This window comes from Mustela putorius, unplaced genomic scaffold (assembly GCF_011764305.1).
Source record: "Mustela putorius furo isolate JIRA1106 unplaced genomic scaffold, ASM1176430v1.1 tig00000145_pilon_pilon_pilon, whole genome shotgun sequence".
Taxonomy (NCBI): domain Eukaryota; kingdom Metazoa; phylum Chordata; class Mammalia; order Carnivora; family Mustelidae; genus Mustela; species Mustela putorius.
This window is the reverse complement of record NW_025421294.1, coordinates 13,272,007-13,298,717: the sequence shown is the minus strand read 5'-3', so window position 1 is coordinate 13,298,717 and position 26,711 is coordinate 13,272,007. Positions and strand designations below refer to the sequence as shown.

General features: G+C 39.6%; 1 protein-coding gene across 1 annotated transcript in view; it reads right to left on the bottom strand.

Moving 5' to 3' along the window:
* The window catches only part of ANKRD55 (ankyrin repeat domain 55), an 88,875-nt gene that overhangs the window by 49,310 nt on the left and 12,854 nt on the right, over nucleotides 1-26,711 (bottom strand). The window contains exons 3-5 of the mRNA XM_013052329.2: nucleotides 17,242-17,364; nucleotides 5,601-5,731; nucleotides 3,693-3,802 (exon numbers count right to left, since the gene is read on the bottom strand). Of these exons, the coding sequence (XP_012907783.2) occupies nucleotides 3,693-3,802; nucleotides 5,601-5,731; nucleotides 17,242-17,364 (364 nt within the window). The remainder of the gene's footprint in view (nucleotides 1-3,692; nucleotides 3,803-5,600; nucleotides 5,732-17,241; nucleotides 17,365-26,711) is intronic.

The following is a 26,711-nucleotide window of genomic DNA, read 5'->3' as shown; positions in this document are numbered from 1 at the left end:
TCTATAGGGTCTGCAGCAGTGGATTCTCGGAACATAACAGGCCCCCTGGGCAGGTTACTTATCCTTACACATGCACTAGGTAATAAATTATCTTCTTAGTGCCTCAGCTTCCTTCGCCATAAAATGGGGATAGAGATACCTATGACATAAAGGTGTAGTCAAGATTAGATGAGATAATGCATGGAAAACACTCAGAACCTTGCTCAGAACATGGTAAATAATCAGTGATGTTTGTCCTCCTTTTCTTCATCATTATAAATGCAGATTTATATACTTTAGTGGTTAGCCTGAACCAGCCTTAAGTTGTATCCACTTAGGAAAATTAAGCAAACAGGTTTGCATGGCCTAATGGAAGGTCACTACTTCTACATTATGTCTGTAGGATTAGAAAGTACCCACAAGCCAGACCAATTTTTTTCTCTTTTTTCCAGAAAACAATTACAGTTTCATGCTGGCACACAAACAGATGGAAGAAAGAAAGAGGCCAAATTTCATGCCAGAGAGCATGGCTTGGCTACTTTCTGCTTAAAACACTGAATGCAGATGCTATCAAATACTCTGTGCCTGTATTTTTTCTCATAAAACAATGATAAAATACCTAATTTTAAGCAACATAATTCCATAGAGAATTTTTTAAGGCAAACTAGTTTCTAAACATTCTCTATGTAACAAAGCCAGTTGCTTTGCTATATTGATTGTTGAAGTTTAACCCAATTCATTTCTGAAGAACATTTACCAGAAATGATGTTTTGGTTTTGCAGTAGTTAATCTTAACCTTTGGGCTTTCCTAGTTACCACAGCTACTATTATCATAATCAAAGTAGGATTTCATCTTTCAGAATCAGCTAAGTGTCCATTTAGGACAATAACATTATATCGTCAGGACACAGAAGGATGTTTATTTTTCTGGCTTCCCCTCTTCTGAAGGTGGTGGTTGGGTCATTAGGTATAATTTCAAGAGAAGGGGAAACCACAACTCTGTGTTATCTGTTATAGTGATGTAATATAAATCCTAGAGAGTCTAGAGCCACTGCTGGGCATAATAAGAAATAGACTAATATGTCCATGAAAGAGGAAGTACAGTTGGATTGGTTTTCAATTCATTACTGCAGTGATTTGAGATGATGAGTCCAATCAACTGACCAAATTGACCTTGAGTGTGATTTTGACTGACAAGTCTTGGTTCGCCCCTCAGGTGCAATGGCATGATGATGGAGAGAGCTTTTCACCAAAATTCATGACCTCCTTTTTTGGACTGGAGTCACTGCTAGGAGGTGGATTCTATTCTATATTCCCAAGTGCTCCTTATACCTATGTGTGGTATGGGACCAGTACGGTAAATGACTAATCTTTATTAAAAGAATGTGAGCAGACGTGAATTGTATCAAAGGCTGAGATTTTAAAGAAATAAGAGGGTTATCTCCACATTACTCTTTTCCCATTCCCAGGCTTAACAAAGAAGAATTCTTTGATCCTAGAGGATGGTGGAGTCACAAAATGGAAGTAACTTAGATCCCTGAGTTACCATGCAGAGGGAATCCCCCCCAACCCAGGATGGCTACATTGGACAAAGCTCTTCCTGTGTTAAAACATGGACGCTTTGGGTTTAATGTGTTACAAAAGCTATAATCACGATAAGAAAAAGCAGTCATTTCTCTTCCAGAGTCAGGCAGATTTTGAAATGACCACTGGGTGAGGCAGGCAGAATGAAGTAGAGCCAATCAAGGCAGAATAGTCTTTAAAAAAAAAAAATTATATATATATATATATAAAATATATATATTTTTATAATATATATTAATATATATAATATTTTTAAATTATATATATATATATATATTTGACAGAAAAAGAGAGAGAGCTCACAAGTAGACAGAGCAGCAGGCAGAGTGAGAGAGGGAGAAGCAGGCTCCCCACTGAGCAGAGAGCCCGATGTGGGGCTCCATCCCAGGACCCTGAGATCATGACCTGAGCTGAAGGCAGAGGCCCAACACACTGAGCTACCCCGGCGCCCTGGCAGAAGAGTCTTAAAGGCACATTTTAAATATATATATTTTTAAGATTATTCTTAGGAAAACAGTGTGATTTTGTAACTAAATATTTTTGTGGGTTGTCCAGAAAAGTCATTCTTTCTTTTTCCCGACTCATCAAAAAGGAGTCATCCCTTACGATGTCTACTGATTGTTAGCTCTGAGCTTGCTGTTTCTTCTCTAAACTTCCTTGTTTTGTTGGGCTTTGAGTAAATCCTAGGTTTTTTTCTTTTATTATTATTCCTGGATATAATCCAATGATAACAAGAGGTAGTGCTTGGTTGGGAATAGTTCTGGAATTTCCCAAACCCTTTTAGTGTAAAACAGAATGAAATGAAGAAATCCTGTTAACCTCTCGACCTTGGTCTCATGAACACCTCCCCCCCCCGCCACAGAGCTTTAGTTTTAGTTCTGGATACAGGGTCTAGGGGATGAGTCTCCCAGAATGCCCCCCTGTGGTGCTGGTCTGCGCCTACCTCTGGGGAATGCTAAATTCCTGTCAGAGGCATGTTCTGTTCTGCAGAAGTGCCCAGAATGTTGCTGATTCCACAGTGGGAAATGCTGTTATTAGGTGCTCCAAGGGCTTTCAAAAGATTATAGACTGAGGCCTTTAGACACAGAGGATTGGGGAAGCTATACTTGGTCTGGACAAAACTTATTCCTTTGTTGCTCAATTGTCTTACAAAAATGTGACCCTTTTGACCATCCAGCTTACTTGAGTATATTTCTTCATGCAGTTCCCAGCCGCTCAGAGGCCTGGTTCTCTTTCTAACCCACTTGTTTCTCTGTCTCACTCTGCTTTGCTGGGTCCCTTGCCTCCTTCCAACCCATAAACATTAAGCATGACTCTGGGGTACCTGAGTGGCTCAGTTAAGTGTCTGACTCTTGATTTTGGCTCAGTTTGTGCTCTCAGGGTCCTGGGATGAGTCCCTCATCAGGCTGTGCACTCAGTGGGGAGTTTCCTTGGCGGTTCTCTCCTTCTCTCTCTGCCCCTCTCCCTGCTCAGTCTCTCCCTCTAAAAGAAAGAAAGAAAGAAAGAAAAGAAAGAAAGAAAGAAAGAAAGAAAGAAAGAAAGAAAGAAAGAAAGAAAGAAAGAAAGAAATCTTAAAGAGGAATGTTGGCATGACTCTGACTTTAGACATTAATCTTTATGCCCAGTCAGTGCTTTTCCATTCCCCTCCCCACTATCTGAAATTATCCTATTTATTTTGAAATTACCCTCTTTATTTGTTTACTGGTATGCCACTTAACACTTTCACTAGAATATGAGCTCTTTAAGGTCAGAGACCCTGTCGTGCTTAATGGGAACCCCTACGGCATAGAATAGCACTTGGTCTATTATTAAGCACTCAAGATTTATTGAATCAATAACTGCCTGATTGAATGAATAAGTGAATTCAGATAATAAAAAAATAAGCATTTCTTAAATCAGAGATTAGGAGAAAAGGGTTTTATTGAAGTAGGACAGGATTTGAGATAAGAGTTTAAGATTCTTCCAGGATATTTTGATTTATACTGAAATGTGGTCCTATCTGCTACAACTTCAAAAAAAAAAAAAATGGACAGGTTTTGTTTTTATTCACCACCGAGGTTGATTAAGTGACATTCTAATCCAAGTTAAGTTCCTGCCAACGTGAGCATTGTGTGAACCTGGCTACTTACCTCACATCGGGCTCAGCAGTGGCAGCATGCAGTGGCAGACGGCCATTTTTATCTGGGATATTGTGCTTGGCACCATTTCTAAGCAGACTCACACAGCCTTCCAGCCAACCCTGAAATACAGAGCAACTGCGTCATTAAATAACACAGCCTGGTATAACACAGACCAACAAACTTTCTCCAATTTTCTTTCTTTTCTTCAGTGTGGCTAAAACCATGTCTCACTGATCTGAAGTGGTTAAGTGGTTAATTTCAGCACTTCAACGTATGGCTGATGGTCTTGAGGTGTGGCTTCCTGAGTTTCCTAGACTCTCTCCTCTGTCTCCCAGTCCCCATTTCTTTCTTGCTGTTTTCCACTTGAATACTGAATTCCTAGGACTAAATGTGGTGCATGGTAACTGTAGCCTGTCATTCTATGGGCTTAGCTCCAAATCATGCTTGTCAATGGTCTCACCCAGGTGCCATGGTCCAATTCCAAAAATTGGGCTCCTATGTCACTCTTGAGTTCCAGGCTCACTCTGTGCCTCAGTTTATATCTGATAAGCAAGCTTTGGTCCACTTTTCTAAGTTTCCTTTCTAGGAACTATAAGGGTAATATTTTGCTTATCCTAGTCTGTCTTCTCCCAGTGTCTAGAATCCTAACCTGAGCCCTAATCCAAAGGGTGGGACCCTGCCATCTCGTTGGCTGATTTTTCTGATGCTGAATACGGGGCTACTACCAGGACCCTCTAAGATTTCCCTATAGCTGTGTTTCACCTACTATGAATTTCTCCCAAGAAACTTCATGTAAACTCCCTGCTGTCCACTCATCCTCCAGATTGGGAATGATACTGCTGCACCTCATGCTTGTTGCCTTCCTGGTTCGTCCTTACAATGGGCCATTTCCCCACTATCTCTCATTTCAGAGGGCAAATAAAATAGCCAGCTAGTCCTCCCTCCATTTCTGTTCTACACTACTTTAAGTAACTGACTCAACTCTACTGATAACAAAGTTTGGCTAAGGAGAACGCCTCCTATATTCATCCAGAGCCATTGGGGTTACTCATTCAATTATAAGTAGACATATAAGTAGATGAAACTATTATAATGAAGAGTAATATATATAACTCTCTCTCCTGCCTTCCTCTGCTCCTGTATAGTTAAACTTGAAGACTACTTGGTCCAATGAGAATGACTGATTTTCCTTCACAATACTGGAAGCAGTGAAAATCAAAATGTTATTAAATGAATGGAAAAGAAAGATAATGAAAAACGAACCTTTTGGTTCTGGAAATTCTGGACATCGTTTGAGTTGACCAATAATATATGTCTTAAGGAGAAGCAAATGTTGTTCAGTCAAATATTGCAGTTTCCTAAAGTATTAAATCTGGTTTTAGCTTCTAATGTCCAAGTCAGCAAAATCTCTGATTAAAAGGAAAAAATACGACCGGGAGACCTAAAAGAAAGGCATGCTGGACAAATTTTTCAGTTGCCTAAGTTTTAGTTTTTGAAAACAGACCTTCTGGTGGGGGAGGGGTTGAAACATTTTTATCATTTTGCAACATTTCCTGGAACTGTGTGTATGTGGTTTTCTTTTTTTCTTTGGAAAAGAAATCAGAAAATCACTGAATATACTTGAAACCAGTGGTCACTATTCAGAACCAACAAGTACGTTTTTACTCACTATGCTCTGGGTGGTTACACATGTGTTTCTCTTTCACTTGTGATAAATGTAGGATACTATTTTTTACTACATTTTACAAATAAGGAAGGAGGTAAAGTCATTTGCCTAAGTTTATATACATCCGTAGTAAATACATTTGTATACTGAGTTTGGAGCTGTGATAGACACTTCTCCTGCAAGAGGGACCCCGTAACAACACATTTAGCCCTCCCCAGTCCCCTGACAGTCACCAAAGACATGATTGCTACCAGATAGGTTGCCAGGCACAGACTTGTGCGACCATAAGCATCCTGCATGTTAATATTGGCCCCCATCTTCAACAACAGCTTCACTGTGTCCACTTGACGTCCAGAAACCGCATGCATCAAGGGTGTACATCCTGGAAGGAGACATTTCAACAGTCTTTAATAATATTTGACTTGTGAAATATATGGGCAAACTTTATTTGCCCATATATGTGCTCTTTGCAGATAAATGAGCTGCTCTCAACACAAACGCAGCTGCTGAGCTACATGGGACAGGAGAGAAATGAAGATCATTATTGCTTCATTAATACAAACTATTTTTTTCTGGTTCTGTCAAATCTTCTGTTATTTTTCAGTAATGGGTGATTAAAACATTTTGTGCCAATGATAAAAATTCCTCATTACTACCTTGAGAATTAGCATGACTTGGGACATAATAGGCAGGTTTATCCTGACTTGGTTTGAACAATGTAGAATCTGGAAGTGTCTGGAAAGCAACTCCAGCCAGGCAGACGGGTCTAGCCCACTTTTATTAGAGGTGGTGGGTGATAAAGGGCAGCCTAGCCTTAGCTTGCACACAATCGAAAGAAAAGGGTCCACCCTTATTGAAATACTTCTCTGTTTTGGTTATTAATATAAGCCAAGGCATTTGGTTCTTCATGTCTTTTCTTTCTGAACAAAAACAGAGATGAAATTACACATTGTAAACAACCTGTAGGTTTCTGGGAACAAGCCAGGCTGGTAAGGCAGAATCCAGGTGCTTCACACTCCTTCCCAAATCTCAGACACAGTCCCTTGCTAACGTGAGACGTGTTTACAAGCATTTTTGTTGGCGATTCACACCTTCTTCTAGTGAACTGCAAGCTATGACCCTAGGAGATCCCTGAGAATGGACCAATGGAGGGACTGCTGTTCTCACCAAAAGACTGCCCTGGCAACCCAGTTGCTCTGCAGATGCTCTTTGGGTAAAAGCAGCAGTGAAGCGCTATGTCTTAAATAGTTGCAATCCTTCCTTCTTTATATCTTCCTCCCTTTCCTCTTTCCCTTCTTTCTTCCCGCGCTAATCCCTACTGTCCCTCCTTCCATCTCGATTCCTTTTTCTGTTTGTGGGTGTTGAATTGGTCTAGCGCCTGTTGGTTGAAGAGGCTGGCTTTCATCGAATTACATTTGCACCTTTGTCAGAGATCAGTCGAGTATATTTGTGTGAGTCTATTTCTGAATTTTTTGGTCTTTTCCATTAATCCATGTGTGCATCCCTTAGCCATTACCACAGTCTTGATTTCTGTAGCCATAGAATAAATCTTGAAATTTGGCAGACTGATTCCTCCTGCTTTATTCTTTTTTTTTTTTTTTAACATTTTTATTTTTATTTATTTGACAGACAGGGATCACAAGTAGGCAGAGAGGCAGGCAGAGAGAGAGGAAGGGAAGAAAGCTCCCCGCTGAGCAGAGAGCCCAATGTGGGGCTCAATCCCAGGACTCTGGGATCATGACCTGAGCCAAAGGCAGAGGCTCAACCTGTTGAGCCACCTAGGTTCCCCAACATTTTAAGTTTTAATTCCAGCTAGTTAATAAACACTGTGATATTAGTTTTAGGTATACAGTATAGTGATAAAACACTTCCATACATCATCCAGTGCCCATCACAACCAGTGCCCTCCTTAATTCCCATCACATTTTTAACCCAACCCTCCACCTATCTCCCCTCTGGTAGCCATCAGTGTGTTCTCTATAAGTTAAAGTCTGTTTCTTGGTTTATCTCTCTTTTTTCCCCCTTTGCTCATTTGTTTTGTTTCTTAAATTCCACATATGAGTGAAATCATATAGTGTTTGTCTTTAAGTGACTTATTTTGCTTAGAATTATATTTTCTAGCTCCATCCATATTGTTGCAAATGGCAAGATCTCATTCTTTTTTATGGCTGAATGATATTCCACTGTATATAGATATAGATACAGACATAGAAATAGAAATAGATACATAAAATCAATCACATCTTCTCTACACATTCATGGAAACTTGGGCTGCTTTCATATCTTGGCTACTGTCAATAAGGCTATAAACATAGGGGCATGTATTCCTTTGAGTTAGTGTTTCTGTATTTTTTTTTGTATTATTTTTAACTTTTTCTGTATTATTTTTAACTTTGTGGGGCAACTCCATACTTTTTCCCCACAATGGCTGCATCAGTTTGCAGTCCCATCAACAACACATGGGGGTTCCTATTTTTCCACATTCTTAACCAACATCTGTTGTATCTTGTGTTGTTGATTTTAGCCATTCTGATGGGTCTGAGGTGATACCACATTGTAGTTTTGATTTTCATTTCCCTGATGATAAGTGATGATGAACATCTTTTCAGTTCTCAGTTGGCCATGTGTATGCCTTTTTTGGAGAAATATCTGTTCATGCCTTCTGCCTATATTTAAACTGCATTATTTGTTTTTAGGTGTTGAGTTTTATAAGTTCTTTATATATTTTGCACACTAACCCTTTATCAGAGATGTCACTTGCAAATATCTTCTCCCATTCCATAGGTTGCCTTTCAGTTTTGTTGATTGTTTCCTTCACTCTCAGAAACTTTTTATTTTGTTGTAATCCTAATAGTTTATTTTTGCTTTTGTTTCCCTTGCCTCAGGAGATGCATCTAGACAAAAGTTGCTACAACCAAAGTCAAAGAAGTTCTCTGTCATGATTTTTATGGCTTCGGTTCTCACATTTAGGTTTTTAATCCATTTTTAGTTTATTTTTGTGTATGGTGTGAGAAACTGGTCCAGTTTCTTTCTTTTGCTTGTTGCTGTCTTGTTTTCCCAACACCATTTGTTGGAGAGATTATCCCTTTCCCATTGGATATTCTTTCCTGCTTTGTTGAAGATTAATTGACCATATAGTTGTGGGTCTATTTCTGTGTTTTCTCTTCTGTTCTGTTGAGCTGTATATCTACTTTTGTGCAAGTACCATACTATTTTGACTACTACAGCTCTGTAATATAACTGAAGTCCAGAATTATGATACCTCCAGCGTTGTTTTTCTTTTATAAGATTTCTTTGGCTATTCAGGGTCTTTTGTGGTTCCATACAGATTTTTAGAATTGTTTGCTCTAGTTCTGTAAAAAATGCTGCTGGTATTTTGATAGGGATTGTGTTAAATGTGTAGATTGCTTTGAGTAGTATGGACATTTTAACAATATTTGTTCTTTCAGTAAGTACATGAGCATGGAATGGCTTTCCATTTCTTTGTGTCCTCTTCAATTTCTTTCATTAGTATTTTATAGTTTTCAGAGCACAGGTCTTTCATTTCTTTGGTTAAGTTCATTCCTAAGTGTCTCACAGTTTTTGGTGGAGTTGCAAATCGGACTGCTACCTTAATTTCGCTTTCTGGTGCTTCATTATTGGTGAGAGAAGAGCACCAGATTTCTGTCCGTTGTGCTGCAACTTCACTGAATTCATGTATATCAGTTCTAACAGTTTTTTGGTAGAGTCTTTTCAGTTTTCTATATAAGTATGATGTCATCTGCAAATAGTAAATGTTTTACTACTTCCTTACTGATTTGGACACATTTAGTCCTTTTTCCTCATATGATTGCTGTAGCTGGGATTTCCAGTATTATGTTCAATGGAAGCAGTTCTTGAAAGTAGTAACTTTATGAAAAGAAGATCCTGGCGTGCCCTGCAAGTGTGGTGTCCCCTGTTTACTAGAACCTGGCCCTTCGAGAAGAACATCCTATGTGTGCTGCTTATGCCCTGCTATTGCATCTGAGTCACTTTTCCTTTCAGTGCAGTCCTCTGCACTGACTCTGTGCCTTTTGTGGGCTGTTTGCTCTGTGGTGTTAATGGGACCCAGGGAGCTCTGAGGGAGAATGCCCACTGGGGAACTTCAGAGTGGTGTGGCAGTGTGTTGGGCCATTAATTCTATGCTGGATCTCCTGAAGTACTGTGGTGGCTGAAAGCTGTACCCTGGCACCAGGGGTCATGTGGCTGTCTGGGGGCTGCACTCTGGTTGGGTGCTGTGGCTGGGCGGGGCGCAGGGGGCAGCTGTGCTCCTGGCTGCTGGGCAGGAGCTTTAACAAAATGTGCCTTGAGCTCTGGGCCAAGGCTATAAGTGTCTGTGCAGCCCCACCTCCCACAGGTGGCTCTGTGTTTATGATGGGGGACAGGGGGAAAATGGTGCCTGCCAGTTCCCTCATTTTCAGAAATCAATATGAGCAGATCTGTCTCCCACTTGCCCCTGCTGTTATGTAACCTGCCATTTTTGTGTTGCCTCCACATAGTCTGCTGTCTCGTTAAGGGTATCAACCCAGCCGTCACTGGCCCTCCTGGGCTCACCCAGAGCTGAGTCAGCTGACTTTTAAAGATCTAGGCTCCAAGTCCACTGGTTTTAAAAACTCACCGAATTCAGCCCCTCTTCATAAAAAACATTATGGGAACTGGTCTTCCCTGTGTGAGGTCCTGTGTAAGGGCCTGTTTCTGTACACACTCCATGTGCATCTCCCTCCTACAGGTAGCTTTCCCCCACCTCACCTTCCTGACCTTCCTAACCTTTCAGAGGCAGCTAATTCTCTATTTAGTTGTGGAGTTTGTTCTGCCAATCCTTGGATCACTCTCCAGTTTATTTATTTGATGATGGATGATACGTAGTAAACACGGGATGGTGTGAGCCCGGGTTCCTCCTACACCTCTATCTTCTAAGTTCTCCTTCCCACTTTATTCTTCTTCAGAATTGATCTCTACTAATTCTTTGGCCTTTCTATATAATTTGAGATAATTCTGTGTATATCTACAAAAAAATAGTGCCGGGGTTTCATAGAAATTGCATTAAGCCTGTATATGAATTTGAAAAGCACTGCATACTTACTATCTTGAGTCTTCTAATCCATGAGCATGATAGGTCTTTCCATTTATTTAGATCTCCTCTGATTTCTGTCATTAGCATTTCATAGTTTTCAGTATATAAATCTTTTTTTTTTTTTAAGATTTTGTTTATTTATTTGACAGAGAGCGATCACAAGTAGGCAGAGGCAGGCAGAGGGACAGAGAGGAGGAACAGGCTCCCCGCTGAGCAGAGATTTGTTGAGTGATTTTAAATGGTATTACAGGTTTTTGTTTTGTTTGTTTTTGTTTGCTTTTTTTTTTTTTCAAGAGAGAGAAAGAGTGAGCAGGGGGAGGGGCAGACGGAGAGAAAGTTTTTTTTAAGATTTTATTTATTTATTTTACAGGAGAGAGCAAAAGCAGGCAGAGTGGCAGGCAGAGGGAGAGAGAAGCAGGCTCCCTGCCAAGCAAGGAGCCTGAAGGGCACTTGATCCCAGGACCCCAGAATCATGACCTGAGCCAAAGGTAGACACTTAACTGACTGAGCCACCCAGGTGCCCCAAGAAAGAGAAATCCTTAAGCAGGCTTCAAGCTCAGCATGGAGCCAGATGCAGGGTTTGATTCTACAACACTGAGATCATGACCTGAGCTGAAATCAAGAACTGGACACTTAACCAACTGAGCCACACAGGCATCCCAAAGGGTATTATAGCTTTAATTTGATGCCCATGTGTTCATTTCTGGTATATAGAAATACAATTTGTTTTCTGACCACACTAAACTCACCTAGTTGTAGAAGGTTTTTTGGTAGCTTCCTTAGGATTTTCTATGTAGAAAATCAAGCTGTACAAAAGGGAATTGTTTTATTTTTTCATTTTCAATAGATATGCTTTTTATTTCCTTTTCTTGCCTTTTTGCACTGGCTAGAACTTCTGCCACTGTGCCGAAGTAAGAGTGAACATCTTTGCTTTGTTCCTGATCTTAAGAACAAAGCATTCAGTATTTTTTACCATTAAGTAAAATGTTAGCTCTAGGGTTTTCTTTCTTTTTTTTATAGATCAAATTGAGGATGTACCCCTCTATTCCTATTTTTATGAGTTTTTAATCCCTACTGTGTATAAAAATTTTTTCACATGCTTTTCTGCGTTCATTGATATGATCATGAAATTTTCCTTCTTTAGCTGGTTAATATGATGGATTACATTGATTTTGAAATGCTGAGTCACATAATTCCTACAACAAATTCCACTTGGTTATGGTACATAATTCTAGTTACAAATTACTGACTTTTATTTGCTAATATTTTGTTAAGGTTTTCTATATCTTATGAGGAGTAGTGGTCTTCAGGTTCATTTTTTAAAATATCATCTTTTATACCATCTGGTTTCAGTATTAGGGTAATATTAGCTTCATCAGTGTAACCAAGAAAAGTTTCCTTCTCATTTTTTTCTGGAAGAGATTATTTAGAATTGATATTATTATTTAAAAGTTTGGAGAGATTTCTGGGAAGATGGCGGAGTAGGAGGACCGTGGGCGCACCTCTTGCTGCATGGTCACCTGGAGAGCACCCGCATCGGCATAAATAACCCAGAAAGCAACTGGTGGCCTGACATAGATAAGAGGCCACAGCAAAGCAGATGTACCCCTCTGATTGCTCTTGGCAAGATCCCATCAAAGCACTTCTACAAGCCTAACAATGTGCAAGCAGCCCAGAGCAGGGCCACCACCACTCCAGAGTGAGTCCCGCCCCAAGCAGAGGGGAGGAGAACCACAGGCCAGTCTGACTGCAGGGCCCCCCACCACCAAAAGCTTCTCAGGGGACAACACAAGGAAAATGCCTGTAGTTCGGTGCTACTTCATGTCTGGTAAACTCCTGGTCTGATTCAACTCAAGCCCAAGGCAGCCCCTGACCGGCCCACTAACACCACTGCAGCCTGGACTGCAGGCAAACACAGCTCTGGCACAATGGTAGGACACCCCTATGGGAACACACAGAAGAGACACCCCTGAAGAGCCAGATTCTGGGGAATAGGACATGGCACTGCGGGACCTCTTTCAAGTGTGGGAGATGTAGCTGACTTTCCTAACACAGAGAAACAGACACAGCAATAGACAGAATGAGGAGACAGAGGAATATGTCCCAAATGAAAGAACAGAACAAAATCACAGCAATAGACCTAAGCAAAATGGAGATAAGACATATGTCTGATACTGAATTCAAAGTAACACTCATAAAGATCCTCCCTAGAATTGAGAAGGAGTGCAGAACCTCCATGAGACCCTCCATCAAGTGATAGCAGCCAGGGGTGCCTGGGTGGCTCAGCGGGTTAAAGCCTCTGCCTTCAGCTCAGGTCGTGATCCCCAGGTCCTGGGATTGAGCCCCACATCGGGCTCTCTGTTTGGCAGGGAGCCTCCTTCCCCACCCCACCCCCCACTCTCTCTCTGCCTGGCCCTCTGCCTACTTGTGATCTCTGTCTGTCAAATAAATAAAATCTTAAAAAAAAAAAAAAGAGAGAGAGATAGCAGCCATAAAAAAAGAACCAATTAGATCTACTGGACTCACTAAATGAAATAAAAATAGATCACCTGTAATAAATAGCAAACAAGAGGAAGTAGAAGAACGGATCAGCCACCTGGAGGACAGAGTCATGGAAAGTAATCAAGTTAAGCAGATGAGAGGGGAAAAAAGTACACAAAATGAGAATAGACCCAGGGAACTCAGCAACACTGTCAAGGGTAACAGTCGCATGACAGGGATCCCAGAAGGAGAAGAGCAAGAAAAGGGGGCAGAAGATTTGTCTAAAGAAAGAAGAGCTGTGGGGCGCCTCGGTGGCTCAGTGGATTAAAGCCTCTGCCATCAGCTCAGGTCATGATCCCAGGGTCCTGGGATTGAGCCCTGAGTCGGACTCTCTGCTCAGCGGGGAGCCTACTTCCTCCTGTCTCTCTGCCTACTTGTGATCTGTCTGTTAAATAAATAAAATCTTTAAAAAAACAAAAAAGAAAACAAAAGAAAAGAAAGAAAAAGAAAGAATAGCTAAAAACTTCTGAATGGGAGCAAAGAGAAATCCAGATCCAGGAGGCACAGCAAAACCAACCCAAAGAGATCTGCACCAAGACACAAAGTAAGTAAGATGGCTGAAAGTTGTGATAAAGAGAGAATTTTAAAAGCAACAAGAAAAAGGAAAGCAGTGACATACAAGAGAAACCCCATATGGCTATCATTGGGTTTTTCAGCAGAAACTCTGTAGGCCAGAAGAAAGTGGCATGATCAGTTCCAACAGCTAAAAGGAAAAAAATCTACAGCCAAGAACACTCTATCCAGCTATCCATTCTTCATTTAGAATAGGAGAGACAGAGTTTCCAAGAAAAACAAAAGTTAAAAGCAAAACCAGCTACATCCCTGCCATCCATGGGTCCCAAATTCACAGTTCAGCTGCCCTCCTGCCCGAGTGGGCAAGCATGGCCTGCTACCTGCTCAATGCCAAGACAACAAACCTTCACCTCAGACTGCCAAGGGCTCAAACTGACACTCTTCTCCTCAAATTCCAGCTCCTGTGGTCATGTTTGTGCACGAAAGTGGGCATGATTATAACAGCAAATGAAGCAGCCCAAAGACTGACACTAATTCTGTGGAATATATAATGGATAAAAGGAGTGTGCTAGGCTGAGAACATCACCAACAAGCACATCAAAGAACGATACATGCAGCATGATTCTGGTTAGTAAAAGAAACAAACCCGGAAAAAAATAAAGCAAGATGAAACCAGAGAGGGAGACAAACCATAAGAGACTCTTAATGCATAGAAAATAAACTGGGTGTTGCTGGAGGGGTGGTGGGTGGGGGTATGGGGTAGTTGGGTGATAGGCATTAAGGGGAACACTTGATGGAATGAGCACTGGGTTTTCTATGCAACTGATGAAACACTGAAAACATTGAAATTATATGGTTTTTTTTTTTTTAAAGATTTTATTTATTTATTTGAGAGAGATTTATTGAGAGAGATCACAAGCAGGCAGAGAGGCAGGCAGAGAGAGAGGAGGAAGCAGGCTCCCTGCTGAGCAGAGAGCCCGATGCGGGGCTAGATCCGAGGACTCAGAGCTCATGACCTGAGCTGAAGGCAGAGGCTCAACCCGCTGAGCCACCCAGGTGCCCCTGAAATTATATGTTAATTAATTGGATTTAAATTAAAAAAAAGAAAACCCACACACAAAAAATTAAAAGTTTGTAGAAGTTTCCAGAGAAACCATGTAGGCCTGAAAATTTCTTTTTCTGGGAATTTAAAAATTTTGAATATACTAAAAAAAAAAAAAAAAAAAAAAAAATTTGAATATACTTTCCTTAATGGTTATAAGGGGAATTCAAATAGTCTATTTCCTACTGGATGAATTGTGGTGGTTTTATCTTTTTTGAGAAAATCATCCATTTCATCAACATAGTCAAAGTTATGTGTATAGAGTTTTTTTGTTGTAGTTCCTTTTTATTGGTGAGATGTCCTCAGGGTCTGTAGTGGTATCTTTGGTTTCACTCCTAATAGTGGCAGTTTGTGACTTCTTTCATTTTCTGTCAGTATTGCTAGAATTTTGTCAATGTTACTGATTTTTTTCAAAGAATCAGTTCCTTGCTTCATTCATTTTCTTTATTGCTTTCTGTTTTCAATTCCATTGATTTCTATTCTTTATTATTTCTTTCCTTGGGTTTATTTTGTTCTTCTTTTTCTACGTTCTTTGGGTAAGAACTTAGATTATTGACTGATACCTTTCCTCTTTTATAAAGAATGTATTTAGTGCTTTCCTTCAGTATTGCTTTAGCTGTGCCCCACAAATTTTAAGATGTCATATGTTCATTTCCTCTCAAAGGCGGTACAAGCTAGGATTGAACCCAAAGAGTCTGGGTTTTACATGATCACACAAGTAGAATTCAACATTTGTTTCTCCTCATTTTCCATTTCTAGCTCCAAAGCAGATGTATTAGTAAGTCTGACTTAAAAACAAGCAAACAAAAAACTCCAAAACTACTATGGATAATCAGGGGCAACTACTCACTTTACAAAACATTTTATATACATTTAAAGACATTTTGCTGTCATTATAAGGAACTCCCAAGCTCTTCTTGGGCAGGTACACTGACTAAAAATCATTATTGAGTTTCTGCAAGTAATAGAACAGAAGAAAACTATGACAGAACTTCTGTTACAGTCCCACAAGTCCCTGATTTTTTTTTTTTTTTTTTAAGGCCTATTTTCTTTCAGTTGTTTAGACTGGCTTATTTCTCATTTCTGTCGTACTATTTTCAAGTTCATCGATCCTTTCCTCTGCTTCCTCATTATGCTGCTTAGCTTTACTATTGAATTTTAAATTGTGATTATTTTTAGTTTTAAAATTTTTTATTTGTTTTTTTATATCTGTTATTTCTTTGTTAAGGGTTCCTATTTTTTCTTTTGTTTCAAGCACATTTTTAATTGCTCATTGAAGCATTTCTTTTTACATGGCCTTTTCAAAATCTGTCAGATAATTCTTTATTTTTTTAAGGTTTTATTTATTTATTTGAGAGAGACAGTGAAAGAGAGCACGAGAGGTGAGAAGGTCAGAGTGAGAAGCAGACTCCCCGTGGAGCTGGGAGCCCAATGCGGGACTTGATTCTAGGACCCCAGGATTGTGACCTGAGCTGGAGGCAGTTGCTTAACCAACTGAGCCACCTTGTCAAGCAAGGCGCCTTGTCAGATAATCCTAACATCTGTTATCTCAGTATTGGTATCTATCAATTGTGTTTTTCAGTCAGTTTGAGGTGCTCCTGTTTATTGATATGACAAATGATTTTCTGTTGAAACCTGGATGTTTGGGGTATTGTGTTGAGTTGCCTAATCCTATTTAAACCCTCTATTTTAGCTGGCTTTCTCTGACATTGCTCTGCAAGGGAAGTAAGGGTGTGTGTGTGTGCCACCTCATCATTGCCAGGTCATATTAAAAGTCCAGGTTCCCTACTTTACTACCATTGACATCTGAGGGAGAAGAATCTTCATTACTAGGTGGTGGTAAAAATACTAATTCTCAAAACAGCTTCCTCTGACACCACCCTGCCAGGTAGGGGGAGGGAGGCTCAGTAGCTGGGGTGGAGGTTCAAGATCTCTACTTGGTCTTTGCTGAAATGACAGGACTAAAGTGACAAGTTTTTGTTTGCTTGTTTGTGTGTTTGTGTGATGCTTGGTTGGAGTAAACTCATTACTGTCTAAAAGTTCTCTGTCTTGCTTTGTGGTCCCTTTCCTGGTTCTTTGGTTAGAGAGCAGGCTTTTTTTTTGTGGGGTTTGGGGTGTTTTTTGTTTTTTTTTTTTTTTTTTGGTCTGTGATTATTAGCCTTTCTGGGCTGTTGGATTCTTCAACTCAAAGTATGGGACATAAGAGGCGAAAAAGAAAACCAAGGAAACTTAACACCATGTCATTCCTTGGGTCCCATGGTCCTAGCCAGTCTGTCATTTTCTTTCCACTCTCTAGAGTGTTCTTACGTTTATATTATATACAACATCTAAGATTTTTAGTTATATTTAGCAGTAGGAATAGAATAAAAGTACGTCTACTCCCATTTTCTAAAAAGCAAATTTTTGCTTTCTGGCTTCAGTAGTCACACTTTCCCAACATCCAGTGCTACCAAAAATAGCCCTCTTTCCATACTCCCTTTTTAACTACTGGGCCTTTCTACCGGACCTTCAGCCATAGACTCCTTGTCCCTCCAGTATCAGTGGTCTGTCATATATAATTTTATTAACATTGCTCACTCTGAAGGCCTTCTGGAAACAATAGGACAGAACATTCTGCAGGATTAAAAATGCATAAATAGCTCACCTTCACTGTCACAGCATTCTAGGATGGAAGGGTCTTCCCGAATTACTGAAGTCAGAGCATTGACATCTCCATTAGAAGCTGCCTGATAAACCATGGTCAGGTCGACTTCTTCAGATGAGTCACCTTCATGAATCAAACAGAGATACACTTAGTGTGTGTACCAAACTCACTGAAAGAATAACACCCACAACATCGCCCATACAAGTGATTCATGAAAACTTCTCTGATGAATCCAGGCAGGATGCTGAGTCATCCTCCTCACAAGCACCCTCAGTGCTTCTGAAGAAAGGTGGACCCCTGTGGGCCATGTTGTAACATCACCATATACAGAGAAGGAGTTTGAGGGATTAGATGTCCTCTGAGATTTTACGATTCTCTGTAGGCCTTCAGGCTACTCAAAATCAGGCCAGAGTGGAAAAAGGGACCCTTATTTTGGTTCTAGGTTTCCCTCTTTGATCTGAAACATGTTAAACTTTTCCTTTCAATGACTCCGTTTACCCAACTCTGATAGAGATGCTGCATTCTCTATTTCCTATTCTCCTGATGTACTCTCTACCCCCTTCCCACTCTGCTGTGTACCCCGGGGGGCTGACACTGTATCACCCGGGCCCCCTTACTCTCTGGCTTGCCCACAGAAGACACCAGCTGGAGACTGATGGGGAGAAGATAGAGAGGTAAGGAATTCCTTTCTGCCTTCTCCTGGTGTAGTGTCTAACAGTAGCTGCTTCTCTTCCACCAGGAGTTTCTTCCTCCCCAGAACCAGCTCTTTCTGGGTTCCCTTTGAAACCCTTCTCTCCACCCTGCTTCATCTCTGTATGTAGTCCCTTTACAAAACTAGTTGGGATTTCATGATACGCTGTTTCCAGAAGGACCAGACCTATATGCAACTCCTTGGAATTTGGTAGTCACCTGTATTATACCTTTGAACCAACTAATGGTACTGCCAAAGATGACAACAGAACTTCAGGCCAGGTGATGCCAGGGGAGCACTGAAGGGCTGGGAGGCAAGCTCTGCTCATGTGGAGACCCCTAGGGAGGCACTGTGCAGAGCCCCTCTGCTTCTACAGTTTCTTCCACACACAGCCATTATTCAGAGAAAATACATTTGTGCATACAGAGTTTTCAAAATCATGTTTTTCTGTGAATGTGGACATTACACCAGAAATACTTCACAGTTCTAATCAGTAGTTGGCAGTAATCCTAACCTGTTGGCTGGGTTTCTCTGCCCCAGTACTTCTGGGAAGTCATTGGTGATTTTTTAACTAGTTGACCTGTCCCAGGAGGAGGTTGTTATTGAAAATGGTTCACTTATGACAACAGGCTGCTTTGTAAAGTGAGTAGTTGCTCCCTAATTTATCCACAGTAAATTTGTTGTTGGTATGGGTGTTTTAAAAGCAGACTCATATGCACTTTTGCCTGGGGGCTGGAAGTAGGAGGTGAGAGATATCAATGTCAGATGCCCCTTCTGTGGTAAGTGTGAGGACTCTGGAGCCATACAACTTGGGTTCAAGTTCTGATTTATACTAACTAGGTCTGTGAATTTGAAAATGACCCTCTCTGTTTCTTTGCTTCTAAAATGGAAATGATGAATGCTGCGTGGGTGGCTCAGTTGGTTAAGGGTCTGCCTTTGGCTCAGGTCATGATCCCAGGGTCCCAAGACTGAGCCCTGTGGTTGGCTTCCCTGCTCAGCGGGGAGTCTGCCTCTGTTCTCCTTTTGCCCCTTTCCCTCACTCATGCTCTCTCTCTCCAATAAATAAAATCTTTAAAAAACTAATAATAAAATGGAGATGATGATGACAACCACTTATGTCTGTGTCTATGTGTTTACCCCAGAGATTGTTCCATGGGGCCTAATGCAGCAGCTTTCAGATATTTGAAGATTTTTTTAAATTAAAAATTGTGGTCAAATACATATAACAGAAAATTTATCATTTCAACCCTTTAAAAATATATAGTTCAGGGGAATTAGGTACATTCCTATTATTGAGTAATCCTCACCATAAATCATTTTCAGAACTTTTTTCATCTTCAGGACTCAAAGTCTGTATCCATTAAATAGTAATTCTCCATTCATCCCTCCTACAGCCCCTGGAAACCACCATGCCACTTTCAGTCTTTATGAATTTGACAACTCTAAGGAATCATTTAAGTGAAATTAACAGTGTTTGTGCTTTTGCAACTGGCTTCTTTTACTCAGCATAATGTCCTAAGGTTCATCTATATTGTATCATGTGTCATAATAGCCTCCTTTTTCAAGGCTGAATAATAGTCTATTGTATGTTTAGACTACATGGTTTATCTGCTCATCATCAATAGATGCTTGGGCTGTTTCCACCTTTTGGCAATTTTGAATGATGCTGTCATGAGCACAGGATTCAAATACCTCTTTGAGACCCTGCTTTCAATTCTTTGGCATAAACTTCAAAGTGGAATTGCGGGAACATATGCTAATATATATATTTTATATATATATATATATAATTTTTTTTTTTAAAGAACTACCATAATGTTTCCTCAGTGGCTGCACCATTTTATATTCCTGCCAACAGCACACAAGGGTTCAAATATCCCCATGTCCTTACATGGAGATATTTACACTTGGTATTTCCTGTTATTGTTTTATGTGTGTGGGTGTTTTAATAATAGGTAGTCAATAGGTGTGAAGTGATATCTCATGGTATTGATTAGCATGGCCCAATGATTACTCATGTTGAGTATCTTTTCATGTATTTGTTGGCTCTTTGTAAATCTCTGAAGAAATGTTTCCTTATGTCCTTTATCCATTTTTAATCAGGTTGTTGAATTTCTGGTGTTAAGTTACAGAAATTCTTAATATATTCTGGATATTAACACCTTATCAGATATATGATTTACACATATTTTTTCCCATTCTGTGGGTTGCCTTTTCATTCTGCTGATCATGTCCTTTGATGTCCAAAAGTTTTTAACTCTGATGTAGCTCAATTTGGCTATTTCTTCTTTTGTTGTTTGCTGTTTTGTCATCATACCCAAGAAATCATTGTCAAATTCAAATTTAGTGTCAAAAAGCTTTTCTCCTATGTTTTCCTCTAAGAGCTTTATAGTTTTAGATCTTATGTTTAGATCCTTGATCCATCTTGAGTTAATTATTATATATGGTGTTAAGGTAAGGGTCTGATTTTTAGTCTTTTACACATGGCTATCCAGTTGTTCCAGCACTGTTCCTTCCCATTGAATGGTCACAGCACCCTTGTTGAAAATCAGTTAATTTAAATGTATGGGATTATTTCTAGATTCACAGTTCTGTTCCATGGATCTATATGTCTATCTTTGTGCCAGTATTATAGAGTTTTGATTACCATAAGTTTGTAGTATATTCTGAAATCTGGAAGTCTTGAGAACTCCAACTTTTTCATATGTAAGATTGTTTTGGCTATTTGGGGCTCCTTGAGATTCCATTTGGATTTTAGGGTGGATTCTTCTATTTTGCAAAAACAAAATTTTTTTCGACAGAAGGTTACAAAACCATTTATATGCAGAAGATCTACATAAACAATATATAAATTCTTCCTTCTCTTCTTTCCTCTTTCCTTATCTATTATCCATTTTTCTGTCTAGTATCATTGGAATTTAGACGGCAATTACATTGAATCTGTAGGTTTCTTTGGGTAGCACTGACATCTCGATATTATCTTCTAATCCATGAAACAAGGATGTCTTCCTATTTATCAGTGTCTTCTTTAATTTCCTTCAGCAATATTTTATAGTTTTTAGTGTATAAATCTTTAGCCTCCTTGGCTAAGTTTATTCATAAATTTTTTTTTTTTTTGATGCTGCTTGTAAATAGAATTGTTTTTCAAAGAACTTTTTAAACAATTTTATGGTTAAATTGTTTTGTGGAACTCCGGCAGTTAGAAATAGCAGTGAGTGAGAGTGACAGAGAAAGGGTATTTTAAGTGTTAAGGCACTATAAAAATATTCTGGGTCAGGGTGCCTGGGTGGCTCAGTTGTTAAGCATCTGCCTTTAGCTCAGGTCATGATCCCAGGGTCCTGGTATTAAGCCCTGCATCGGGCTCCCTGCTTGGTGTGAAACCTGCCTCTTCCTCTCTGCTTGCTTGTGTTCCCTCTTTAAAAAAAAAAAGAAAAAAGAAAAAAGAAAGAAAAATATTCTGGGTCACTTAAGAGGTAGTGAGTTTCCTGACATTGAAGGTGGTCAATCTTGGGTAGATGGCCACTAAGGAAATGTATTATAAAAGGAATTCACACAGCAGGAGGCACAGCATAAAGGGACAGGAAGATGTGTGAGGCAGAACAGAATTTCCTTCAGAGTTCCTTCTAACCCTGAACTATCATACTAAACAATGGAGCATTAAGAAATAGGAAGTGAAGGGGCTTCCACAGAGGATGGGTAGACACAGCTAATTTAAGTTGAAGACAATGCAAATAATTAGGTATAAATTTAAGACTATACAAAGAATTGGAAATGAGGAAGTGTGATGTAGAAATGACATGTACAAAGAGAAGGATGAATGATGGTCCCTAAAGAATCTAAAACAAACAAGAAAATTTTTTTCTACCGCAGGTCATGAAACCAAAGGTCACAAAACAGAAAACAGAAGGATTAAATAAACAAACAATATATGCATTCTTCCTCTCATTCCTTCTTTTCTTATCTATCTCTGTATATATCTATCATCTATTTTTCTATCTAGTATTATATGACCACCATCTAGAGCATGTTTTGAATGGCTCTAGCCTCTCTAATTGTGTGAAAGTAAAACAGGTAGACTTATGTATGGGTACATAAAGAGAAATTGCAGAATTCACCAAGGGGGGAGAGGCTGAAAGTAGAAAATGGAAAAGAGACAAAGAAGTAGGAAGAAAGAATCATGTGAATAGATGTAAATCATGTTTTATAAAATGTTATCTATGTATAGGTATAAATAGGAAATAAGACTGGAAGGACATGCATTAAAAAATCAATAGAGATCATCTCTTAGATGTTCTTTAGAACTTTCTATATTTTCCAAGTTTTCTATACTGTGTTTATATTTTTAAAAATCATCAAATTAAACCAAGTTTTTTTCTTAAATGCTGAGGAAAGTGTCTTACAAGCTTTATACTGATGTGCTACTACTAAAAGGATAAACAAAGCTTAGTGTGTCTGTAACTGAGAAAACAAGTCCTGGATATTTGACCAAGTTCTGAAAAAGAAAAAAATATATATATTTTTCTAATTCTGACCTTTATAAATTCCCTAGATTAAACAAACAGGTACATATATTAAGTTTTTGTTAGGTTTTACCTAAAAATTGGAAGGACAGACACTCTTGCAACCATCTATTTCCCTCATTTTTCATGGTTAAAAACCCTAAAAGTTTTCTGGATGTGCCATAAATTATGTACCTAATCCCAAGTGCCTCGCTCTTTAATAGTGGAATTTTAGACATAATGACAGGCTTTTAGAAATGTTTGAGATTAGAGGAACTTCCTCAGAATTTCTCAAATTTTACACAAATGTAAGCCTCTTTTCTAAAGCTTCACACAGTAGTTCTGCCCTTGAGTTATTGCGGAGCTGCTTGGGAAAGTCATTGCCTACAGAAATAACTGGCCTATTTTATTGAAATTTACCCAGAGGTCAGCTTGACACTTGTTCTGCTTAAGCTGTGACTATTTTGTGGAAGAGTTCGATCAATGTAAGGATAGATTGGGTATTGCAGTTTCAAGAGTCCCGACCAGAATGGTCTTGAGGAGGCTTTCTTTAGTTCACACTATTCTGAGGCTCCTTGGGTGGCTGAACCCACTCTAGAATCACCCTAAGTCCAGATTCATTTTGGCTGACTTTGTAGATCTTCGTTAGACTTTTTCTCACAGAGGAACTGATTGCCTGTGAAGAGCTGAAGTTTAATGATTCATCCATTTACTTGACATCTACCCTAGGCTACCCTAGAAATTGTGGGGACAAATGTTGCAGAGTCTCCGTCTTTAAGAAAGACATGCCCTAGTGGGGAGACGAGTGTGTAAATGACAACTGAGATATAGCAGGGATATGGAAGGACAGAGGAAGAATCACTTAAATGAATAGTTCCCTGGGCATTCCCTTGATTCAGATCCCTCTCTCCTCCTGCAGGATTATCCTGGATGTTTCAGGGACAGTAGAGAAACTCCATTTCAGGGGTTGTATGGAATGACCTATCCATAAGGTGGTGAGGCCCTTCCACTTTTAGGGAGGATACTAAGCCTACACTGTACCCTGATGGCTCCATGTGACAATATTGCCTCCCATTGGCGATGAAGAGTCCCTGTGGGCCTTGACCTGTCCCTGAACCAGGATGGTACGTACCAGTTCTGCTGGAGAGAATTAAAAGCCAGTCTGGAAATCTCTAACAGTGCAGAAACAAGTTTGAGATCATTGATACAGTTGGGTGGCATTGAAACAAAAGTAGTTTCATATGACGCACCATATATATCATGTGACACATTGCATACATACTCAGAGGCAATGTAGGAAAACACTCAGAGCATAGACCCAACCTCCAGAGTTTGTTTGAATCCTGGCATTGCCACTTACTTGCGAGCTGTGGGATCTTAGGGGAGTTGCTTAACTTCTCTATTCCTATTCTTCAATTGTCAAAGGGGATAAGAATAATAACTACCTTATAGCTCTGTTTTGAGAGCTAAATGAGTTAATCCATGCAAGGTGCTTCAAGCAATGCCTGCACAGAGTGAGTATTCAAACCATGTCAGTTATTATGAATATTACTTCTCTGACATAGATAGGGCTCTCTGTCTTCTTTGCCCTTAATGAGACCCTTTGCATTGCTGAGCAGGCTGCAGAGATCTTGTGAGCTGAAACATTTTGTTATTTCTCCTGTTTTCTCCTCCAGTTCCTCAGGGTATATTGGCTGAGGCTTTAAGAGTATTTTATAAAGTGCCAGTCATATGCAAGGAGGAAAAAGAGTCTCTTTCTAATATTTTTAAAGAGAAAAATAGCTCCAAGCTTTCTGTATATACCAGCTCAGAGAGCAAGTACTCAAAGGAACTTTCATGCCCTGGGAATGGAAAAGGGGATTTCATTCTCTGGGGAGGAAGTCTTGCAATAATATCTCAAGGGCAAATACCTGGCCACAATCAGACCTTTCTTAATAACTGGATTTGTGATGTGGCACATGTTGTGTTTCTTTGAATCTCAGCATCACTGTGTCCCTCGGGCTGCTGCTTCTGACCTGTGAATGCCATTCCACAGTTGGCATCTCTACTGAACCTGGGGTGGTAGTGGGATGAGGGGTGGGGGGGGCTGGGAAAATGAAACTTGCTATTTTAAGAAGCATGTCTGTGTTGAACTTCAGTAATGTTGCCTCTCTAGTATTTTCATGGAAAGAACTTCATTTTAATCATACTAATTCTTAAAATGTTAGATCTCAATCTTCAATGCATAGGGCATTGAGGATATGTACAATGAATGGCTCAATTGAGTGTTTCAGCCTGCATATTCAGTGGGTTTTCTCGCCTACTGGAGGTCTTGTGGAAATCTCCTTGATGTTTATTGTGTCTTTAAGTTCTTTGGCAATTAGGCAGGTATAAATTTTAAATGAATTTTGTAAAGGACTGTACTAGCCTCGCTGGTCTTTGGAAATTGCCAAACAAGTCAAGTACTGTTATTTGAACCACCCTTCCTCCAATCTCCCTGACTTTCTTCTGGACCAAATATATCACTCCACCTACTTCTTTCACTTCCAAGAATTGACAGATTTTCCACATTAAGTATATGCCATTTTAACTGGGGACTCTGGAAGGTGAAGAATAGGTGAAGAGGCAGAGTATGTTAGCTAGGAGAAGACATGACAACCTCAAGGCCATGGGACAAAAAGTTCTCGAAGGTGCTATAGCCCCCTGATGTGCTGGGCCTCAGGATAAGGACAGTGGCTTCCTGCCTGTGGCTGCTGATCAATTACTGAATGCTACATCTAAAAGTATATACTTTATACTATATGTTGGCTAACAGAATTTAAATAAAAATAACGAATAAAAATAGTTACCAAAACAAATGAACAATAGCAAAGAAACCATGGCAGGAAGTCTGCCACAATTCCATTTCAATTTCTTCAGGCATCTTTAGAAACACATGAGACTGCTGTTAGGAAACTTAATGTCAATCGGTGGCTATGGACAGAGAGCAAATATGGACATTTCGAAGATCAGAACAATTTTAAAGAAAAAGGTAAGAAAGGTAAGAGATCGGTGTCCAATCTGGGAATGGATTACTGATGAAGAGGGAGGAAGAAGAGTCAAGACAACAAGACATCCATGGAAGGCCAGCTGACAGAATGTCTGCAACAGGGCTTCAGGAGCAATGCAAAGCTAAGGGATTAGAATACAGTGAAGAACTTGGAAAAAATGAGTAAAATTTCCTAAGATCCCGTGTGAGTTAGGCTCAATAGTGTGGGCATTTCGTTGCTTATTTATTAAGTAAATCTCTGGGTCTCCCCTCACTCCCAAATCCCCTTCCATAATAAGGGGCCAGGTCAAGCGTGAAGTTAAGCGGATCTAACAACTTGTTTACCAGAGCCTCCATCGAAATGGAGGCAGGCCTAATAGCTGGAGTGGGATCTATAACTTTTTAGCTGCTAAATTGTATGTAATGTGTATGTGTTCCTGGGGAATGATCAGTATAGGAAGAGGGGTGGTCTCTATTGATCTGAGGGTATAGAGCTATTTTAATATTGTAAGAATCGATGACAGTTCTGAGCATAGTGCTGGAATTACACATACCTATTTGTTTTTTACAAAAATAAGATCATGCTGTACATACAATTCTTATTTTTGCCCCCTTTCACTTAATATATGATCATAAATGTCTTTCCATGTCACAAGGTGAGATTTTAAGATGTTGTTTATAAAATGGGGCAAAGGAGTCCATTGACTGAGCTTAACACAACGAACTAGATCATTTTCTTATTACAGGACATTTAAATGTTTTCTCTTTTTTTGAAGAATCATAAGTTTTGGGGCCACTCCAAATAAAGCTATAATATTCTTGCTTATATGTCGTTTCCCCCATCTTTGACTATTTCCTCTGGGCATATTCCTAGAAGTAAACATGGGAGTAAGTGCATTCGAGTCTGTAAAATTGGGCCTCCAGAAAAGTTAAACCAACGTACCCTCCCCAAGCCAGGCCTGAGAGCACATACTTCATCTTTCTTAATGACACTGTACATTATTTTTTTAATTAATGTTGATGTGAAAGAAGGAAAACAGTATGTAATTATCAATGGTTCTTCTGTTCCCGGAGAGAAAAGTTGTTCCATCTGTTGATGGCCATTTATGAATTATTTATTGGTGTCCTTACATTTTACTATTTCAGGGCATTTATCATTATCGAGTTGATTTTAAATACCTTTATATATAGTAAGGACACCAGTTTTTCACCTGTTACCTATGCTGCGGTTATTTCCCCTGTTTGCTACTCAAGTTTTCAAGTGTTTTGCTGG